This window comes from Mustela nigripes, chromosome 1 (assembly GCF_022355385.1).
Source record: "Mustela nigripes isolate SB6536 chromosome 1, MUSNIG.SB6536, whole genome shotgun sequence".
Lineage (NCBI taxonomy): Eukaryota > Metazoa > Chordata > Mammalia > Carnivora > Mustelidae > Mustela > Mustela nigripes.
Window position 1 is genome coordinate 235395779 of NC_081557.1, and position 17088 is coordinate 235412866.

The window sequence follows — 17088 nt, forward strand, 5'->3', positions numbered from 1 at the left end:
TAAAGAAAGCTAGAGAAAAATATTAAAATCATAAAGAGAAAATACACTTAAAGTACTATACTGTACTTATCAGAAGAAATCCAATGTAAGTTGACCAGTTCAAACCCATGTCATTTAAAGGTCAGCTGTAGTACCAACACAAATACAGTACCAATTAATGTATTATTTGGGGTATGTATCTTTTACTAGCTTTTATACCCCTCAGGTGAAGGACCATGTCTTAATATATCTTTGCATTTTCTGTGGCTCCTTGAATGTCCTTGAGCATATGATAGTAGTCACTTGGAAAATGTTCTAGTATTCATTCAGCCTGTTGGTGGTTCCCATTTAAGAATAGACATGGTAATGGAAGTTCCAGGGTGCACTTGGGTCACCTGCTGGTTTGGAGTGTCTATTCTGTATCTTATGTACATCTATTTTCTCATATGCCCACTTGATTCTTTTAAATTGTTGCAAAGTAGACATAACATAAAATTAACCATTTTAACCATTTCTAAGTGTACAGTTCAGTGGTATTAAATAGTCATGTTGTGCAATCATCACCTCTAGCCATCTCTAGAACTTTTTCATCTTACCTGTTAAATAACGACTCCCCCTTCACTATGGCCCCAGCCCCCAACCATTGTTCTACTTTCTCTGTATGAATTTGATTAGGTACCTCAATTAAGTGGAATCACAATATTTGTCATTTGTATCTGGTTTATTTCACTTAGTATAATGTCTTCAAGGGTCATCCATATTTCAGCATGTATCTGAATTTTGTTCCTTTTTAAGGTTAAATAGTGTTCATTTTTCATATATGCCACATTATCCATTCAACCATCAAAAGACATTTTGGTTTTTCTAACTTTTAAGATGGTTGATTTTTTTTTTCTCCTTGGTTTTTTTTTTCTCTATTATAAAAGCAGTTTGGTGGCACCTGGATGGTTCAGTTGACTAAGCATCCAGCTTTTGATTTTGGCTCAGGTCATAATCTCTGGGTTGTGAAATCAAGCCTTATATCAGGCTTCATGCTGGGTGTGGAGCCTACTTCAGATTCTCTCTCTTCCTCCACCCCTTCCTGCTCCTGCTGTCTCTTTCTAGAATAAATAAACATTTTTTTAAATTAGTTTGTGCTTTTTGTAGAAATTTGAGAAAGTTAAATAATAAATTATAAAAAAAGAAAGCATTTTTCAAAATGGCCATTTAGTGATAACACTATTATTAAGTTATCATCTTATATCTGTGACTTAGTTTTCATACTCATCCTGGTTACCCTCCACTGGCTTCAGTCTAGGTTTTAATGTTGTCATTGGAATGAATACATAATTGAGGCTACTTTAATTGTTGAATACCACAGATTTAACAAAAGAAGATTTAAATGTTTAAAAGATGCCCTCTTAACCTAAAAAAACTTTTTTAATGGATATAAGGAGGAAGAAAAAAGAAAAGCCCTCAATAGAGACTACTTTCAGCCACCACATTTTTTACTATTAGAGAATGGCAGTAGCCGCTGTCACTTGTGAAACAGTCTTAACAATTCTTTTGACAGAGAGAGAGAGACAGTGAGAGAGGGAACACAAGCAGGGAGAGGTGGGAGAGGAAGAAGCAGGCTTCCCACTGAGCAGGGAGCCCTATACAGGACAGCACCCCAGTCTTAACAGTTCTAATAAATGAGGGGCCTGAGGCTTAGAGGTTAAGTAGAACCCAAATCCTATAAGGCCCAGTGTGCTCTACTTTTTTTATCCTGATGAGGAAGGAGTGAGGGCATAATCTCTAAAACAGTGATTATGACTCCCCCAAGAACAAGAGTAGTCCACCAAAGTTCAAATCTACTTCGGCCATTTAACTGGCTTTAATAATTTTTTTTTTTCCTCACTAATCTCTGCCCAACGTGGGACTCACTATCCCAAGAACAATTGCTGCATGCTCCAACTGAGCTAGCCAGGCACCCCTGGCCTTACAATTTTAGGCAAACTGTGTGCCCTAGTTGCCTCATCTATAAAATCCTCACTTAGGATTGCTTATAAAGATTAAATGAATTAATCCATGTATACATTATTGTAATAATTCTGTGAAACATTTTTTCACATTTCTTAAAAATTTTTATTTATTTGAGAGTGAGAGTGACAGAGAGAGGGAGGGAGCACGAGTAGGGGGAGGGCCAGAGGGAGACGCATACTCCCCAAGGAGCAGGGAGTCCAACTTAGTGCTCCATCCCAGACCTGAGCTGAAGGCAGATGCCTAACCAACTGAGCCATCCTAGGCACCCCCTTTTCACGTATTTTAATGTCTCTGAAATCAAAATACGCCTTTCGATAGATGATATGTCATAATGTAATTGGCAGAGTTTTTTCTTTCTCAGGGTACATAAAGTAATGGTGTGTTATGTAATTCATGGTACCTGAGATTTAATGAAATAGTAATACTTGTAACTTGCTACACAGAGTAAGCACTGTGTAAATATTAGCATTAACCAGTGACTCCCATTCTAAAAGGCTCTTCTTGGGGTGCTTGTGTGGCTCACTTGTTAAGCATCTGCCTCTGGCTCAGGTAATGATCCCAGGGTTCTGGGATCAAGCCCCCACATTGGGCTCCCTGCTCAGCAGGAAGCCTGCTTCTTCCTCTCCGACTCCTCCTGCTTGTGTTCCCTCTCTTACTGTGTCTCTCTCTGTCAAATATATAAAATCTTTAAAATAAAATAAAAGGCCCTCCTTGAAGTAGCCTTGTCTTCCTTCTGTGACATCGTTTGAAAGTATAACATTGGCACTTACATTTCCAGTATAAGTTGAAATTCTCATTCATTGCTCACCTGGATGGCTCAGTTGGTTAAGCAACTGCCTTTGGCTCAGGTCATGATCCCAGGGTCCTGGGTTCGAGTCCCACATTGGGCTCCTTCCTTGGTGGGGAGCCTGCTTCTCTCTCTGCCTCTGCCTGCCACTCTGCTTGCTCTCTCTCTCTCTGTCTCTGTCTCTCTCTCTCTCTCTGACAAATAAATAATTTTTTGAAGATTTTTATTTATTTATTTTTTAAGTAAAATGTTAGAGCTGCTTTGATACATAGTTTGGTCAAAATGGTGAACAGAGTTGCCTTATGACCTATATCAGTTCTACCCAGGCACCTACCCAGTAGAAATGAAAACATGTCTACACAACAACTTGTACACAAATGTTTATACCAGCACTATTCATAGTGGCCAAAAAGTGGAAATGACATAAATAAATGTCCATTAACTTAATGGATAAATAAAATGTGGCATATTTATACCATGGGACATTTTTTTGGTTATAGAAACAAATGAAGTACTGATAATGTATTATATAGAGGCATTTTGAGAACAACATGCTACATGAAAGAAGCTACATACAAAAGGCCACTCATTGTATGATTTCATTTATATGAAACATCAGAAGAAACAAATCCATAGAGACAAAAAATAGGTCAGTGGTTGTTTAAGACTGAGGGTGTGTGAAGGAATGGGGAGTGACTGCTGATGGTTACATGGTTGCTCTGTGTATATACTGAAAACTGTCATGGAGTTACGCACTTTAAATGGGTGAATTATAATCTCAGTGAAAGTGTTTAATTATTTCCCTCTATAGTCTTTTATATAGCTCCACAGTGATTGCATAGCCCTGGCTCTATTTCAGGCACTTGACACATTATTTTATTTATTAGTCCCTCTCTCACCTTTGTTTTCTAGCATAGTGGGGAAAATAGACTCATAACATAACAGAACTCCTATTGTTCTTCAGGCCACTACTATGCTAATTCCAGACATTCCACATTGAGGTAGCTTCAATATTTAGAAAAGTGTCCCTCTGGCTTCAACTAGTTAATCTTAGTTGTAATTTAGTATTCTTTTAAATATGGTATTCATTCCACTTATGGCATTAAGCTTTTGTAATAAATGTAAATGAATGTATTATAAATATATTCTAAATATGTTGAGCTTCTAGATAAAATGAATTTTTACTGATTGGTAAATATAATGGAAAAATTGGGAGTATTTGTAAATTTCTTGCTGGATTTTGTTTGTGTTTAATATATAGGCTCAGGTTTAATTTTAAGTCTCATGAGATAGAAGTATTAAAAGTAGCTGGTTATATTCTCACTGATGTGCAGCTAAAATTGCACAAGGTTGAAACTTACATATTTGATAACAGTGGGCACAGAGTATTTCCTGTTTATTATTCTGCAATAAATTATGAACCCTAAAGAGCAGGAGGTTTGCTTCTAGATAGAGAAGGTATATCTTTAAGGCAGCTGAGTATAGTGTAGAAGGAATTTAATTCAATGCATAAAACCAGTGTTATTTCTGAAGTGAATTGTAATATACTGTTAATGAAAAAATTAATTAAAGTAGGAAACCTCTAGCTCAATGATTTGCCCAGTTATGAATTAGAGATTAGGTTGTGAATTTTTCGGTTTTTCCTTGACATTATAAATGTAGTTTTATATGTGAAATTGATTATAAATATCATTGCTAATAACATTTAATGGGTCTGCCCATCTGCACATGCATATTTAAAATATAATAACTTTTTTTTTTGGACAATAAGTTAGTTAAAGCTGTTTTAATACTGTAACATCCTTGAGTTCCAAGTTTGAAACTGGAAATTCAGTGGAAATGTGAGCTTCCATTTGCCATGAAGTTGCTGAAATGTTTGAACTAAAGAGTAAATGAATACGATACTGTCCTCCAGGAGGGGCTAAGATTAGTGAAGGGGAAAAAAAATAGATTAGTGATGATGGTGTGCCAATATAGATTATAAGAATAGTCTCCTTCCTTCATTTTGGTCTGGTAACACTGTGTACATGGTGTTAAGATTTACATTTCTGGGGGTGCCTAAGTGGCTCAGTGTTTTAATAAGCCTCTGCCTTTGGCTCAGGTCATGATTTCAGGGTCCTGGGATCGAGCCCCGCACTGGGCTGTCCACTCGGCAGGGAGCCTGCATCCCCCCCTCTCTCTGCCTGCTTGTGGTCTCTGTCTGTCAAAGAAATAAAATCCTTAAAAATAAATAAATAAATAAAATCTTTTTAAAAGATGAAATAAAAATCTTTTTCCAGTGTTGAAAGATTGGGCCAATTATGGTTTTTTTTTAAGATTTTATTTATTTATTTGACAGAGATCACAAGTAGCAGAGAGGCAGGCAGAGAGACGGGGGGGGGGGGGGGCGCAGTGCAGGCTCCCTGCCAAGCGGAGAGCCTGATTCTGGGCTCGATCTCGAACGCAGGACCCTGAGATCATGACCTGAGCCAAAGGCAGAGGCTTTAACCCACTGAGCCACCCAGTGCCCCAAATAAATAAAATCTTCTAAAAAAAAGGATTTTTGTTTCTGTATAAGATGTTTAATATTTTTAATTTTTAAAATATTTTTATGAAAATTTTTATTTTATAAATATTTGTTTATATTTACATTTTTTTAAAGATTTTTATTTATTTATTTATTTGACAGATAGAGATCACAAGTAGGCTGAGAGGCAGGCAGTGAGAGAGAGAAGGAAGCAGGCTCCCCGCTGAGCAGACAGCCCGATGTGGGGCTCGATCCCAGGACCCTGGGATCATGACCGGAGCCGAAGGCAGAGGCTTTTAACCCACTGAGCCACCCCGGTGCCCCTATTTACATATTTTTATATTTCTATATAAAAAGGTTTTTTTGAGTGTTCCTCAGAGGTAATGAGTGTTCTAAAGCTACCCAGATGGTGCTAGTATTAGTTTCATAGGTGAAAATAAGGAGGCTTTGTGATTAGTAAGTCTTTTAATACTATAAACCATTTCATACCTGCTTTGTAATGTGTCAAATATGACTGAAGCAGTCATAATAAATGTCCTTGAATTGTTACTTACCGTTATGCTTCATCCCTTCCAAATTTTTTTGAGTCTACATTTTTGTTGATATACAGCAGAGGTGTAGAACTGTGAGAAAAAGTGACAAATACAGTAGATATTAATTGTGTATAGAATAATAGGATACAATTCTGGAACATGTGTGGATACCACTAATGACATTAAGGTTTGAGAAAGAAAAAGATGTGACAAATCTAAGAAATGAGATAGTTGATAAATAATTAAAAAAAAGGAATAGAAGATAAAAAGTGGTAGACCACAGAGAAACTACTAAGGTACTTATATCCATACTAGTGGGTGATAGATACACTGTCCTCTTGAAAAAAATTTTATTACATCATTTACAAATTCAAAGGTATTTATTCCTAAAACTGCAGATTAGTACAAAGTAACAAATAGTTTAATAATTTCCTTGATCCTGCATATATGTGCATTTATTTTCACATAGAGTCTGCAGAGATCATGTATGGAAGACTTCTCTTTAAAAAGAAAGAGACCTTAGATCACTTGCCTAACCATAAACCTTCTGATGACTTAAGTAGCAATTTCAGATTCTTGGGGTTCATGGCTGGCTAAGTCAGTGGAGCATGTAGCTCTTGATCTCCCCATTCTGAGTTTGAATCCCATGTTGGGTGTAGTTCTTAAAAATGAAATCTTTGGGGGGGCACCTGGGTGGCTCAGTGGGTTAAAGCCTCTGCCTTCGGCTCAGGTCATGATTCAGGGTCATGGGATTGAGCCCTGCATCAGGTTCTCTGCTCAGCAGGGAGCCTGCTTCCCCCTCTCTGCCTGCCTCTGCCTGCTTGTGATCTCACTCTCTGTCAAATAAATAAATAAAATCTTTTTTAAAAAAGGAAATAAAAATCTTTTTCCAGTGTTAAAAAGATTGGAGCAATTTTTTTTTTTTAAGATTTTATTTATTTGAGAGAGAGTGAGTAAGAGAGAGCACATAAATGGTTTGGGGGTGGGGGAAGAAGAGGGAGAAGCAAGGGGAGGGGAGCAGTAAGCAAAGGCAGAGGGAAATGCAGGCTCCCCACTGAGCAGGGAGCCCAGCATGGGACTCCATCCCAGGACCCTGGGATCATGACCTGAGCCGAAGGCAGATGCTTAACCGACTAAGCTACCCAGACATTCCAGATAGAACAAATTTTTGTTTTAAAGTCACAAAATGGTATAATGTCTTTGAGTTATTGAAATTATGGCATGTGGTTATTTTGTATCTTTATGCTTCAAATTATTGAATGGTTAGAAAATATGATAAGAATATTATGGTTATATCTATTAGGAAGAAATGTTTATTGTACATAAGCCTGGTATGCCCGTCTTCTTTGACCAGCTTTGTATTTGAGAGGGATGCTGGTTAGGTCTAAGAATAGGTTTGTCATGATGTTAATTGCGTATTCATTTAGTGTGAGACATTTCAGGTACTTGGGGTGCTCTGGTAAGCAGGATAGATACTGAGCCTTTTAGGGAAGGCCAGACATAGAAGGAAGAAATTATAGAAATGTGGTCAGTATGATGAAATAGGAACATACAGGGTGTTGTGAGAACTGATCAGGAAGAAGTGATATGGAAATTAAGACTTAAAGGATTAAGTAGGAATTAGCCAGGAGAAGAGGGCATCAACATGTGTTACTAAGAGAAGAAACAGGTATGAAAGGCCGACGGGAGGGGCTCCTGGGTGGCTCAATGGGTTAAAACCTCTGCCTTCAGCTAAGGTCATGATCCCGGGGTCCTGGGATGGAGCCCGCATTGGGCTCTCTGCTCAGCAGGGAGCCGTTTCCCCCTCTCCCTCTGCATGCTTCTCTGCCTACTTGTGCTCTCTCTTTCTCTCTATCAAATAAATAAATAAAATCTTAAAAGGCCCAAGGGAGATTGATTGATTGATTGATTGATTGATTTTAAGATGACCTGGAAGATGGGCTGGGATAGTTTAAGAGTGCAGACTTACATAAAGGGAATGAGAAGTCATTAAAGGGCCTTAAGTAGAGTAGTTAGTCAGTTGTTTTAAAGGTCACTCTTTATTTCAGTGTGGAGAATGGATTGAAAGGAACCAAAATGAAGTTATTAAAGTCAGTGGACTGTTTAGTAACCCAAGTATAGAATGATGGTCTTGTTTAACAAGTTGGTGATTCTGTGGATTGAGAGTAGATACCTCTGTGTCTACTCTTGTAAGCAAGAATTAAAAAGGGTCAAGGCATGGGTAGATTCCATTAGTTTTAGGTGTTTTGAAGTCATTGGTAACTTGAAGTTCTTTTTTAGTATATAATTTAGTGTGTAATTAGGTGAAGTAGTAATTAATAGGTAGTATCGACAAATCCTGTCACAAAGAGAGAAGTGGAAGCTGTCTGCTTAGCTGCTTTCCATAAATAGCTTTAGATTTAGAGCAGATATTAATGAATCAATTTTTGTAGAGTACTTATTGTTTGGCTTGGGGCACCTGGGTGGCTCAGTTGGTTAAATATCAGATTCTTGATATTGGCTCAGGTCTTAATCTCAGGGTGGTGAGTTCATTGCCACGTGGGCTCCACTCTGGACATGGATCCTACTTTTAAAAAAAGACAAAAACAAAACAAAACAAAAAAACCATTGCTTGACTTACAGTACTTAATGAGTTAAGTATAAAGAAGTTTTGACTTAGGTGATTATTATATATGTGTCAGATAAAATAACAATAGGTTCCCCCCCCCCCCCCCAAGTAGTAATATTTGGTCCTTCAGAAGCTCGTAAGTAAGACCTGATGGACTGGATTTCATTTCATGGTGATCTGTTAGAGTCAGTATTTTCATTTTGTTCGTTTCTTATCCATCCTAAGACAAATAATGAGGTGATCAGAGACTCGGAATCTGAAAAGAGGTTGTGTAAGTTCACGTATTGTTCTTTTGCTAACTTGCTCCTGGATTTTTGTATAAATTTCTTAAACTCTAAGCCTAAATGTCTCTTGAGTGCCATTGTCTTTCAAATATATGTTAAAAAAAATTTTTTTTTTTAATCTGAGAAAACAATTTCTACAGAAAATTTAGGAGCCATCTTACAGCCACTTACTACTAAAATGCTTCCATGTACTGATTTTGTTTACTTTGTCCTTCAAAGCTGTCCTGCATCCTACTTGACACTGAATAAATTGCCATTTGCTATCTATATTAATTTTTATTTTATGTTACTTTGTCTACCTAACTAGATTTTAGTCTGTGTTGTAATTGTCATAGCATGGACTATTATGGTAGGTAAATTGTAAACACCTGGTAATTACTGGGTTTCTTTAGGGGCAGAACATTTATAAAAAATTTTTTAAAAATGTATGTCAGTGACAGCATTCAGCATGCTTTGTCTTTCACATCCTTCCCTTCAGCTAGGCAAAATAATGGTAATGTAAGTATGGACTTTTTTTTTTTTCCTGAGGATTTCATTTTCTTGTAGTTATACTTGAACTATATGAGTTTTATTTCTGTTACTTAAAAACTCAAGTGTGCTTTATATTCTAGGTCCGGTTTATCACTAAAATATGGCATCCTAATATTAGTTCCGTCACAGGGGCTATTTGTTTGGATATCCTGAAAGATCAATGGTAAGAAATTTTGAATTCACTTTCTTCCCTCTCAATGAATTCCAAGGCTATGCTTAGAGTGTTAAATGTGTAATTGCCTCAAAACATGAGCATATATTATACTTTTTCTTATTTGGGCTATAATTTAAAATTTTATGAAGTCTCAAGTACATATTCAAAAATGTGTTGGGGTGTCTGGGTGTCGCAGTTGGTTAAACATCTGATTTTTGGTTTCAGCTCAGGTCATGAGCATAATTGAGCCCCACATCAGCTCTGTGCTGAGTGTGGAGTCTGCTTGAGATTCTCTCTACCTCTCCCTTTGCCCCTGCCACCACCTCTGTAAAATAAATAAATCTTAAAAAAAAAAAAATGTATGTTAGAATTGAGATCACAATCATTATTTAAATAGTGACTTATGGAGCTCCAGGGTGACTCAGTCTGTTAAACATCTGCCTTCTGCTTAGGTCATGATCTCAGGGTCCTTGGATCGAGCCCTGCATCAGGCTATCTGCTCAGTGTGGTGTTTGCTTCTCCCTCTGCCTCTGTGATTGCTTTCACTCTCAAGAAAATAAATAACAATCTTTTTTTTTAAAAAGGGGGGGTACTTATTAGGTTATGTCAAAGCTAGTTTTACATCTTGAAAAGTCTCAATTTCATTTATTTTGGTAAATTTGGTTCTTCCCTGTCTCTCAAAGATACTTGTAAAAGACTAGAAAAATAAGTATTAAAGTAATCAGCTTTGATGTCGGTGGAATGTAGGCAACAAAAATGTTAAAAATTGTGTTAAATGAGCTTAGTTAAGGTTCTCAGATTCAAAGAAAGGAATACCTTTATAAGTGATATCTGCATTTGCATAGCACTTTATAGTGCTTTCACATGTTTTGTCCGATTTGATTTAGCAGCAGCGTGTTTAAGAGTTAGTTCAAATCATGACTCTGCCATTTACTAAACTGTGGTCTTGAGCAAAGTACCTAGCCTTTGTGCCTAGTTGTCCTCATCTCACAAGATGGGGTTAATACCTACTTCATAGGGCTATTAAAAGGATTAAATGAATTGTTTTATGTAATTTTCTTAGATTACAGCCTGCCATATTCTAGCAGTATGAATGGAAGAGAAACTAAGACGAGCTATATAAAAAGGATGTCAGAGTGGGTGAAAACAGTAACAAACTATGTGTTTGATTTGTTAAGAAAGGGAAAGAATGGACAAGAATGAACAAGGTGAAACAAATGACAACATTTACTATTTGGGGAATTTGGTTTATTTAGTAATTGGATAAACAGACAAGAATTGTTGGTTTGGTTTTGCTTTTCCATTCTAATACCACATCTGAGTAAAGCCTCCTCCCTTGGTTCATCTCTTGGGGTCTAGTTTCTTTTTCTGTATTCCATATCCTTAAACATTGTATGGTATGAAATAGAACTAATTTTATTCTGTCATTCTTTTAACTTGTGACCTTTCATAATTTGGAGGTCTCAGTGTTTTTATCCATAAAATCATCTCAAAGGCCCCTTCTAATAGTTAGAACATTCAGTGATACTAATGAATATTTGCAGACATTGTACTTCTTTCACTTGGTTTCCGGGAAGTTAGTTCCTCTCTTCTCCCCTTTCTTGTGCGCATTCCCAGGTTTCTTAACTAGTTCCTCCCTTATTTCTAGGAGAGTACCTTGGGGCTAAGTCTTTACCTCTGCTACTTTTCATCTATAGTCACTTCCCTGGTATGCTTATCTGATTTTAGAACTTCACTTTTTAAATACCAGCAACTCATAAATCTGTGTTCCTTGGACTCCACACTCATATGCTGCTACCTGCTTAACATCTGTACTTCAATATGTATGTAGTAGACATCTCAAACTTAAAATATGTTCAAAACTCAACTGATACTCCCTAACCCCAAACTTGCATCACTCCATTTAAGTTACTGGCAACTACATTGTTGCAGTTGCTTTGGCCAAAACTTCATCATGATCCTTGGTTCTTGTTTCTCTGGTACCCTGTACCCCATTTGCAAATTTTATTGGTGAAACTTCCAAAATCTTATCAGCAGTTTCATTAGTACTACCTCACCCAAGTCACATTACCTCTTTAACCTCCCTGCTTCTGAATTTGCCCTACTCAGCAGTTCTCAAAGAGTGATACTCTTCTCCCTGCTCCCCCCTCCCCACATCCCTTTTCAAAAACAAATATAGCTCCAGACTAAAATTTCCCACTGGCTCCCCTTTTTGTTCAGTTAAGCCAGCAGTACTACCACTTCTGGTTATCTCTTCTGAAGTTGAAAGATTATGGTATATATGTGGACAGAGCACTTGGTACTGTTGTACTGAAACACTTTTTGTCAACTGTTCCTATTAGGCAGATGTGAAATAGCTGAATTTTAAAATAATTGAAATATTTTAAAATGTCAAAGGCAGGGGCACCTGGATGGCTCAGTCAGTTAAGTGGCTACCTTCGCCTCAGGTCATGATCCCAGGGTCCTGGGATTGAGTCCCACGTGGGGCTTCTTGCTCAGTGGGGAGTCTGCTTCTCCCTTTCCCTCGGCCTCTCTCCCCTCTGCTTGTGCTCCCTCTGATGCATTCTCTCTCTCAAAGAAATAAAGTCTTTTAAAAAAATAAGTGAGATGAGATATACATGGATATCCTAAGCCCCTCTCCCCAATTTATTGAGGTATAGTTGACAGAGTCAGTGGATATTCATGTTTATTTAGGCTTCAGATCTGGAATTTGGTAAAGAAAACTAAAGGATAGTAATCCTCAGAAAAATAAATTGACTAAACATTGAATAATTTGAGATAGGTGTGCTAGAAAACTGTTTTGGTCTTTTGTGAATTCATATGGCAAGTTACCTTTAATATTTAACAGTTTTATGTTAGTATGGTTTATTAACTCCACAATGTGTTCTGTGTGGAAACTATCTTCTGATGTTTTTCCACTGACACCTATTATGACTGCAGGTGTCTGTTTACCTGAAGAAATAGAAGAAAATGACTACACATAAAAATTGTACTCAGGGGGCACCTGGGTGGCTCGTTCATTAAGCATCTGCCTTTGGCTTGGGTCATGATCCCGGGGTCCAGAGATGGAGCCCTGCTCAGTGGGGAGCCTGGTTCTCCCTCTCCCACTTCCCCTTCTTGTATTCCCTTTCGCTGTCTCTCTTGTCAAGTAAATAAAACCTTTTAAAAAAAAAAAGTGCACTCAGTGATACTGCCCTTCTAAAAGACATGAACAGGGATTAAGAGAATATCTAGATGGTTAATAAACAGTGTTCAGCATTATTAGTCATTAGGGAGGTACTAATTAAAATTACAGTTAGATACTACTACATACTTAGAAATAGTTCTCATGCATTGATGGTAGTAGGAATGTGGTTCAACTACTCAGCCAGCAGTATCTACCAGAGCTAAACAAACATCTTTGATATGGCCCAGCAGTTCCACTCCTAGGTCTATATCCAAGAGAAATGAATGCATATGTCCTTCAAAAGACTTGTAGCATGTTTATTCAATAACCCATATACCTGTCAATAAGAAAATGGATATATAATGGAATAATTGTCCAGTGAAACACTGCAATAGTAGTTTTTGAAAAAGCGTAATGACACAAACAACATGGATAATTCTCACAGACATGTTGAGTGACCAAAGCCAGACACAAAGGAGCACATACTGTATGATTCTGTTTTTATAAAATTCAAAATGAGCCAAAACTAATTTATGGTGATAGAAATTGGGATAGTGGTGGGAGTGGATGAGGGTTGTGAAAGAGAATCAAGAGTGAGGTGTTTTGTTTTGTTTTGTTTTTTGAGTGCTGAAAATTCTCTATATTTTGATCTATGTGATGGTTACATGGGTGTATGCATATATAAAAATTCATCCAGATGTATATCATTTAACTCTGTTTGTTATGCTTTAATAAAAAGTTATAACAAAAAAGCTGCCATACTCTTAAGTAGCAGTGTTTTGAATAAACATCAATTATATGGATGGTCTTCTGAAGACCCTTAACAGAAAGTCAACAGTACTGACAGTTCATATAGGTGCTGTGTGTTTTGGAGGCTCTACTGAGTCTGTATGCATGAATATTTAATTAGCCATTTTAACTCTGTTTATTGAGGTCTTAGCAAAATTAATTTACTGAAGATAGATTTGTAAGGTACATCATCCATTGACTGTTAAAATTAGCTGACACATTTTGAAATTCCATATTCCTGTTTACCTGTTAGGATTTGTTTTTTTACACATAGAATCCTAAAAAATCTTAGTGCATTATGAATTTAGTCAGTACTATGTAGAAGGAACAATAAATAGAATTAAAGATTGTATTTCTACTGTATACTTTCTCACATTACTAAATTTAAGGTTTAAAAATTAACGTAGATCAGTCAACATACACATTTAAAAAAAATTTTTTTAAAGATTTTATTTATTTGAGAGAGAGATAGAGCATAGTGGGTGGGAAAGCGGGTGAAGCAGGCTCCCTGCTGAGCAAGGAGCTTGAGTCAGGGCTTGATTCCAGGACCCTGGGATCATGACCTGAGCTGAAGGCAGCTGCTTAACTAGTTTAGCCACCCAGGTGCCCCCTAAAACATATACATTTCTTTACACTATCAAAGATGTTATAATTTCTATAGTATGTAGAGCCAGAAGACTGAGTTTTGTTTTAATAGTAATTTTATTACAACTGATGATTAAAATAATGTCATTGTTTGCCATTAATTTTTTATCCAGCTTAAAACTTCACATTTAGGGTTTTTTTTCCCCACTACCATTTTAAAATATTTATTCATTCATTCATTCCCTTACTTTTACCTGCACTCACTCTTTCTGTTATGTTTTGATTTTTAAGCTGGGGATGCAGAGGGGGAGAGCATTTTATGCAGACTCCACATCCAGCATGGAGCCCAACATGGGGCTGGGTCTCATAACCCTGAGATCATGACCTGAGTCCAGATCGAGAGTCACACACTTAACCATCTAAATCAGTTCTTTGTTTTTTTATTTTATTTATATTTATGTATTTTTTTGAGGATTTTAATTTATTTTTTGACAGACAGCAAGAGAGGGAACGCAAGCAGGGGGAGTGAGAGAGGGAGAAGCAGGCTTCCTGCCAAACAAGGAGCCTGATGTGGAGCCCAATCCCTGGACCCTGGGATCCTGACTTGAGCTGAAGGACGCTTAACAACTGAGCCACCCAGGCACCCCCCCCCTTTTTTTTGATTGAAGTATAGTTGGTGTACAATATTAGTTTCAGGTGTCATTTAGATTTCTTTTTAGTCAACTAATTCTTAATGGTTTATAAATACCTCCCCCAGTATTTCATTATGAAAAATTTGAAGCATACAGAAAATATACCTTTTTCTCATTGAGATTGTTAGAAATCAAATCTTAAGATTTTTCCTTTCATATTGAGAGCAAACTGTCCCTTTCAATATGTTCATCTTTATTTCCTTAATAAAGATGTAATACTGTAATAGTTTGTATCCTCCCCATAAAGACTGTAAATAAAATAAATAAAAGATAATTGCCAATTAAAGAAGTAGGAAGTATTTATAATACAAACTTACAAATCTCTAAGGGAAGAGCTTCTCACTTTAAGAAAAGTTTTAAGGATGCCTGGGTGGCTCAGTCAAAGCATCTGTCTTTGGTTCAGGTCATGATCCCAGGAGTCCTGCATTGGATTCCTTGCTCAGTGGAGAGCCTGCTTCTCCCTCTGGCTGCCCTCTCCCTGCTTGTGCCCTCATGTGCGCTTGTGCACTCGCTCACTCTCTCTCTGACAAATAAACAAATCTTCAAAAAATAATAAAAATAAAAATAATTTTTTTTAAAGATTTTATTTATTTATTTGTCAGAGAGAGAGGGAGAGCAAGAGCGAGCACAGGCAGACAGAGTGGCAGGCAGAGTTAGAGGGAGAAGCAGGCTCCCTGTGGAGCAAGGAGCCTGATGTGGGACTCGATCCCATGACGCTGGGATCATGACCCGAGCCGAAGGCAGCTGCTTAACCAACTGAGCCACCCAGGCGTCCCAAGAATTTTTTATTTTGTAAAATATATAACATAAAACTTATCATCTTGGTTTTTTTAATTGACATATAACATGTCATCTTATAAATGACAGTGTAACATGGACATCTTCACTGTTTCAAGTAAGTGTACAATTTAGTATTGTTAAGTATATTCACATCATTATGCTACCAGTCTCCAGGACTTTTTTTTTAGAGCAGTTCTACATTCATAGCTAAATTGGGAGGAAGGTACAAAAATTTCCTATACACTCCCTCCCCTGCACACGCATAGCCTCCCCCATTATCAGCATCCTCTATCAGAATGGTACATTTGAGGAACCTGCATTGTCCTATCTCAGTCACCTGAAGTACTTAGTTTTTATTATGGTTCACTCTTGGTGTTGTCCATTCTATGCATTTGAACAAGTGTGTAATGACATGTATCCATCATTATGGTATACAGAGTATTTTCACCCCCCCTAAAAGTCCTCTGAGCCCTCACTCTTCATCCTTCTTTCCTACCCCTTCCCACCTTTTCATCTTTCAAAACTGAAACCATACCTATTAAATAATAACTTCCCATTCCTCTTACCCTTCTGGCAATGACAGTCACCATTCTACTTTCTGTCTCTGAATTTGGCTTTTCTAAGTACCTCATGAATCATACTATTTGTCTTTTATTCCTGGCTTTACTTAACATAATGTCAAGATTCATCCATGTTGGGGTGCCTCGGTGGCTCAGTCGTTAAGCATCTGCCTTCAGCTCAGGTCATGATTCCAGGGTCCTGGGATCAGGCCCCACATTGGGCTCCCTGCTCGGTGGGAGGCTTGCTTCTCCCTCTCTCACTCCCCCTGCTTGTGTTTCCTCTCTCGCTGTGTCTCTCTCTGTCAAATAAATAAATCTTACCAAAAGAAAAGAAAAAAAAAGATTTATCCATGTTGTAACATGTGTCTGATTTGTCTTTCTTTTTAAGGCTGAATACTATTCCAGTGTGTGTATATATATATATATACCACATTTTATTTATTCATGGATTGATGGAAATGAGTTACTTCCACCTTCTGGCTATTGTGATTAATGTTTGTTGTGAACATGGGTGTACAAATATCTCTGTCCCTGCTTTTCATTTATTTTGGATATGTACCTACAAGTGGAATTGTTAGATCATATGGTAATTCTGTTGTTTAATTTTTTTTGAAGAATTGCTATACTGGGGGTGCCTGGGTGGCTCAGCTGGGTGGCTGAGCTGAAGCGTCTGTCTTCAGCTCAGGTCATGCCTGGGATCAAGCCCTGCATCGGGCTCCCTGCTCAGTGGGAAGCCTGCTTCTCCCTCTTCCACTCCCCCAGCTTGTATACCCTCTCTCTCTGTCTTTCTCTCTCTCTCTCTCTGTCAAATAAATAAACAAAACCTTAAAAAAAAAAAAAAAAGAATTGCTATTGCTATACTGTTTTCTGTAATTGTTGTTCCATTTTGCATTCCCACCAACTGGGCATAAGGATTCCAGTGACTCCACATCTTCACCAGCTACTTTTATCTTTGTTTTGTTTTGTTTGATAGTAGCCATTTTAATGGATGTGAGGTAGTATCTCATTGATTTCTTTTTTTAATGATTAGTGATATTAAGCATCTTTTCCTGGGCTTTAGAAGATTTATATATCTTCTGTGGAGAATTTTTTTTTAAGTCCCTTCTTATTTTTTAATTGGGTTTTTGTTG

At 37.3% G+C, this 17088-nt stretch overlaps 1 protein-coding gene across 1 annotated transcript in view; it reads left to right on the forward strand.

The window, feature by feature from the left end:
- UBE2K (ubiquitin conjugating enzyme E2 K) overlaps positions 1-17088 on the forward strand; it is a 74948-nt gene that overhangs the window by 48280 nt on the left and 9580 nt on the right. Inside the window, exon 4 of the mRNA XM_059382755.1 lies at positions 9313-9395. Coding sequence (XP_059238738.1) covers positions 9313-9395 — 83 coding nt within the window. The remainder of the gene's footprint in view (positions 1-9312; positions 9396-17088) is intronic.